The 6,000-nt window shown below is 39.8% G+C and overlaps 1 protein-coding gene across 1 annotated transcript in view; it reads right to left on the bottom strand.

The window, feature by feature from the left end:
• Positions 1–1,718: 1,718 nt before the first annotated feature.
• Positions 1,719–6,000, bottom strand: part of LOC139471216 (uncharacterized) — a 159,016-nt gene continuing 154,734 nt past the window's right edge. Inside the window, exons 136-140 of the mRNA XM_071253506.1 lie at positions 5,169–5,481; positions 3,702–3,792; positions 3,189–3,209; positions 2,683–2,796; positions 1,719–2,462 (exon numbers count right to left, since the gene is read on the bottom strand). Of these exons, the coding sequence (XP_071109607.1) occupies positions 2,217–2,462; positions 2,683–2,796; positions 3,189–3,209; positions 3,702–3,792; positions 5,169–5,481 (785 nt within the window). The 3' untranslated portion in view covers positions 1,719–2,216. The remainder of the gene's footprint in view (positions 2,463–2,682; positions 2,797–3,188; positions 3,210–3,701; positions 3,793–5,168; positions 5,482–6,000) is intronic.

Raw genomic sequence — 6,000 nt, 5'->3', positions numbered from 1 at the left:
TCTTACAATGATCATTAGACTGCTTATGATCTGTGCCAAGATCATATTGATTGGAAAATTACATGCTTGTGGTCTGTCAAAACTGTTGTTTATGTTAGTGATCATGTACCTCTAAGTGGAGAGTCAAGTGGAGGGGGCACGGGTGGCCCAGTCGTCTAAGGCGCCGCGATTCGCTGTGCAGAGTTGCGTCCCTTGGGCACACCAGAAACCTATGGTTGTGGGTTCGAATCCCGGTTCGCCCTGATTATGTTTCTAGGTTTGTCAGCACCATACCCGTGCTCGTGGGTTTCACCGAAGTGGTAAACGTCATAGACCTGCATCACTTAGGGCTTTCCTCCCATATTAAGCTGACACGCCGCGATATAACTGGAATAATGTAAAAAGCGGCGTTAAACCGAACTTACTCACTCACACACTAATGTGATTGGGATTGATTACAAAGATAATAATACTCTCATCGATCTAATGTCAACAGGTGAGGTGAGGTGAAATGGGGTTTAACGTCGCGTCCAATATTATTGCACTTATATAGCGACGTGCATGCACGTGTATGTGTGTGTGGCTGCTTGTACTAGTCCGGACTGATGCCGATTTATAGTGCTAGCACACTAAGATACCATGCCGCAGTTTTAACATGAATACCCAACTCAGACACAGTATACTGACTCCGAGTCGACCAGTCGGCTCCTTAATGCCGAGCGCCAGACAGGGTAACAACAAATTACCATCTTTTAACGTCTTTTGGTATGACGCGGCTGGGGATCGAACCCCGGACCTCCCTTGTCCGGGCGGAAGCTCTACCATTAGACCACGGAGGCGGTCTCTAATGTCAACATCAACGTTTGGTATGCTGAACAGAAACAAGTGATTATTCCATACATCATCTAGCCTTATCTTGTTACATGTCGTATCATATTTGTTATGATCATTTTTCTTATTCCATCAGATGTAACCCTTCCTTAATTTATATATGCCCTAGTCGTTATAGTTACTTTGGAATAAACTTATAAAGTTACTTAAAATGCACATCTTGATATTGTTTGTTTTAGTACAGTCACAAGGGCAAGATTCTCATCCTCTGTGTTCAAAAACTGTGACCGGTCGTCGACACTGAATTACACTGCAGGATAAAAGAAGATATACACTTAAAAAACAATTACAAACGTTATAAAAAAATTACCAGGCTAAAAATTGTTGCCGAAACACTGAAAACAGGAGGTGCAAAACACCCGTTTCAAATACATCACCATCGACAAACCATTTATTGTTTGCTGTTTTTTTAGCAATCATCATACATGTCTTTTATTATATCTTATGTCTTTCAGTATATTGCCAAAGTTTGTAAAAACGCCAGCCCTTTAACTGCAGCACAACGACCATCTAATGTGTGGTGACCGTCGAAAAGTGTTGTCCAGTGAGTCATGGCTTGAAGTGAGTCATTGAGTGAAGATTCGTTACTGCTTATCACAGTACAATGACTCGCAATTTCCAATTCATCTTCTTCAAATCGTTCATTTTTTAAATACCCTCAACATCCACGCCTCCCACTCCTCCTTCTCGGGTTTGGGGGACATGGGATTGGGTTGGGTTGGGTGGTGGTGTTTTCCATCACGGCCGAGATCGAACAGACTGACGAAAACAACTTTTCAATTGCTGAACAATATTTATTTTTGAGAAACACTGTTAATGTCTTTACTAAAATGTACAATTATGCGATATATTAATACGTTTCTGTCCAGTGCACACAAGTCCAAAGTGGTTGTGGCATATACACAATACAAAACGTTGATCTTGTAAGTGAATAGATAAAATAAACATCTTGAAAGGATTTTAAAAATACATGCCTTTTACAATTTTAACCTTAACAAGCTCATATTCAAGTTTCCAGTGCCCTCTCGAGTTATAGTGTACGCTAATGTAAATTTTGTTACAATAGAAGAATAACCTGTGAGATTTCATTGATAGAAACACTCAGCCAACATTCATATATCATTTATCGATGACATCCTGTCAGCAGTTTCCATCAATGGAAGCCATTGTAATTAGATTATCCGACTGGGGATTATTATTTAATTGGCTGATTTTTTCAACATTCAGTTAAGTAACCTTTATTTTTAAATCAACCATTTGCACGACATGTGTTTACAAATAACAAAAAGTAAGTTACATTTAAGCATTTTCTGAAAGACAACTATCTACATAATTTCTGGAGTTCTTCAAGCATCATAGTCTGGTTCCGGTTCGGGGCCGGGGGCAACACGGCGTGACTTTCTTCTGACCGGAGACTGGCCCCTGATAAGAGAGGATGAACTGCTTGGTCTTTCTTCGTAATCTTCGACTGGTGTTCTGGGCCGGTCCGTTGTTGCACCACGAGTGAAGTCAGGACGAGTCAGTTGATGTCTGGAGTGGACAAAACGGATGTTTGCCTCTCCGAGTTGTGGCTCACTGTTTAGGCTTTTTGTCTGGAGAAAAAAAACAATACAGTTAAAAAAACGCCTGTCCTATCTAGAAAACTGGTCTTGGGTTTCAATACCGGATTCGTCCTGATTGCGATCCTTGGAGTTTTATACCAAACTCGTGCATCACTTTAAGCCCTGATATCATGGACATACTTTTGTAAGCGGTGTTAAACTCAACTCTGCAATGTTTGTATATTTAAATAACCACACTGTAGTTACTCACGGCATTGTGGTCGTGAAGATGGGGCACCGGTCGCAGAGATCGTTCTGACCTCATCGGAGTTGTGGGGTCATCTGGCCGCCGGCTGGACATGAACACGCCGGACAACCCACGGGACTGTGAACAGTTTAATATTAATACAATTAGATGACGACCTATACTAAGAGTACGTGAAAGGCCTACGCCTCCATCGCTACACGTCAAAATCGCGACTTCTTGAGTTCTTCTGATTGGGGGATACTACTTTATATGATACAAGCTGTTTAACGGTTGACCTTTAGAAACGATTATTTTGAAATACTGAAATTAGCATTTTTTTAAACTATTTTGAAAATGAATTAAACATGATTTCTGTTGAAGAGCTGTGTTGTGAACATAAAGTCAATTAGAGAATTACGTAATGGTTAACCTTGTAATTGCCAAATTTCCAGTTTAATCTGTGCCGGGCTTGCCATTGAAATTAAGGTTCAAGTTTATGTTGTTAACCTCGAGGTTACATTGATACTTACCTTATGGCTTCCACTCAAGTCCTGAAAGAATTAATTACTTGTTTTTCTACTGTGTACGAGTAAAAACAAATATACATACTTCTTCATTATTCATGACTGATTTCTGATTTCTGGTCAGAAATATAGAGTTGACTGAATCTACCCGATGGTCTGATTTGATGCACTGGTTCCTTTGTACATTATCCAGGCTTGACTAATACTGCAGCAACTACGGATACGTACTGTACAATTATGACTTCCTATAGGCCAGGTTGCCTGGGAACCCTGGTACAGATAAGACAGATATTAAAATAATTGAAAAGCAGACCTTTAATTGTGACGAAACAGCTACTACTGACTCTGTGTGTAGAATGAATAGCTCTCTTATAAATGGTTAAAAGTGTCTCATCGTTACTGAAAACCCATGTTCAATTCAGACATGAAGACCATCTCCAAGCCCATTCTGGTGCCTTCGTCCCTGCTGAATTCCTGCTGGAATGTAGCTACCTTGGCTAAACATCTAAACATACTTACATCACTAAAGCCTTCATTGACAAAGGGTGTTCTAGATCCTTCCGGTCGGGTACGGAAGATCTTGTACAATGTCAAGGACCAGTGGAAACGTCTGGAAAACAATGTGAAAACATTCTTGAAAGACTTGACAGTGATTGCCTCCACCAAAGTGGTCATCTTCTTGTAGCGGATCAGCGCAGTGTTAGACCTTATTATCAACACGATTCACACCTGTACAACTGGCATTTGAAAAGATACAGAGTCAAACCGAACCAAAATGACAAACTCCTAGAACTGTACACTCTCGAACGAGGCGTTCATGTTGGTTTTCATGGTTGGTTTCGTGATGTGGATTTAAAGTCATGAACAGTGGATTAGCTAAGACATTTCTATTAAATTATAACAACAAGCACTCAAAAATGTTAATATGAGACACTGATACGTACGAGTTAAAACATTGAAAGTTGAATCTCTGCAGAACTATGCTACCTGTTTGTGTATTTGGTTCAAATGCAGCCTGTAAGAACGGGACGTATTGTGTTTTATACACGCAAACTTTTAAGGGTGTACCATACATTCTTCCTAGCGTACAACTCTTCAGCCACCCCTTGTATTTAAACATATCATAAAGATTATTCCGCAGTATACAATGCAAAATGAACTCATTCGTCTGCTTGAAATTTTGGATAAGTGGTCATTTTGGAGTGAACGTTCTTCAATGTCCTTCCAAGCGACATGGACTTTTGTGTCTTCAAATGAAAGTGAAAAGGATAATGATTGGGTCGTGTTAACAGATGGTATTTTCATAAAGAAACCAAGAATATAAAAAAGTAATATAAATATATTCATGTTAGAAGTCACCACAAAGTCCAGTGGCGTAATAAGATTAAACACGCAGTAAACGTAAGCCATAACCACCAGTGATCAACCGTAACACACAAGCACATACAATTACCCACATTGAATTACCGTGTAACAATGTTCTTGCACATGCCAGCTCACACTAGTTATTGAATCATGCTAAATTACCTAGGTTGACTGCATGCGGATTCTTCCTTATACAAGAGTTGCCAGAATCATGACACATTAGGTAAATAAATATAAAGCTCTAAAATTTTAAATTTATTATCTATTCTTTGAGAAAATATACAAGGGAGGGTTCTCCTGAAATGGATTCATTCGAAATATACAGAAGACAAGTTGTCAAGTTAAGTTAAAGCAGAAATGAGATGTACTTTATAAAGTAAAGTAAAGGACTTATTAACAAATAAGTATTTGCAATTATATATTTTTCAACTTCAGCTAAAAACCTGAAGCGTGTAGAACTTATATCGTCGTGAGATGTAGGTCCTCTTAATACGAAATTTTGTATTTTCGGCATTATGAATTGAATTGCTGACGAACATTATGTTTTAGTGATGCCTCCCTCGTTTCATACTCAACAGGTTTTTTGATTGACGTACCCATGCAAACGTGCGCAGTACCTACCCTCGTTTAAGCATGCAGAGATACCAAGCTAGGAAGGACAAGATGATCATCAATATCCCCGCCAACACAATCAGCCCGATCATCCATGCCTGCAACCCATCACAGTTGGGATTATCTTTTGCACATGCGCAGTAGTATCTGTTGACGTCGTTGTAGCAGACGTACGGCCAGGAACATGGAGAGCTGCTGCACTCGTTGACGTCATCCTCGCAATGAATGCCGGTCCAGCCAGGTGCGCACGCACACTCGTAGTAGAGGTCAAAACCTTCAGCACGGCGGTAGTTGGTGCAGTTGTACACGCTTTCATCTTTGCCTGGAATTAAGTATGTGAAGGTACAACGTGAATTAGGTGTGTGGCATACGGTCACTTTGTGGAGATTGTATGACAAGGAGCTAATCATTCTGTTATTCTCACAGCGAGACTGCTCGATTTATTGATGTCCAGATATATTTTTAACGGGAGGCCTTATCAATTTTAGAAATGTTAAGGTTATTGTTAATGTGTTGCTTTCTTTCTCTGTGTCCAATCAGCTGTGAAATATATTTGTCAGTTGTTAATCAAACCGAGAAAAAAATGAATCCTTGTTTGTTTGATTTCAAATTCGGGAACGGGGAGAAGATTTCGAATCCCTTTTAACAACGTTTCTTTCAACCTGCACGATTGCAGGATGTACACGATCCGATCCGTGTTTTTTTATTGAGATAGTTATTTATAGTTACATAAACAATCGTACTCATTCAGTGTTTGTAAGCGGGGCTCTATCCAAACCAAGGACTTTGAAGGCTGGCGTTCCACAGGGGTCGGTGTTAGGTCCCTTTTTATTCATTGTAT

The sequence above is a fragment of the Haliotis cracherodii genome, unplaced genomic scaffold (genome assembly GCF_022045235.1).
Source record: "Haliotis cracherodii isolate W230 unplaced genomic scaffold, xgHalCrac1.p SCAF_22, whole genome shotgun sequence".
Lineage (NCBI taxonomy): Eukaryota > Metazoa > Mollusca > Gastropoda > Lepetellida > Haliotidae > Haliotis > Haliotis cracherodii.
Note: the sequence above shows the minus strand (reverse complement) of the source record. Positions and strands in the feature narration are given on the sequence as shown.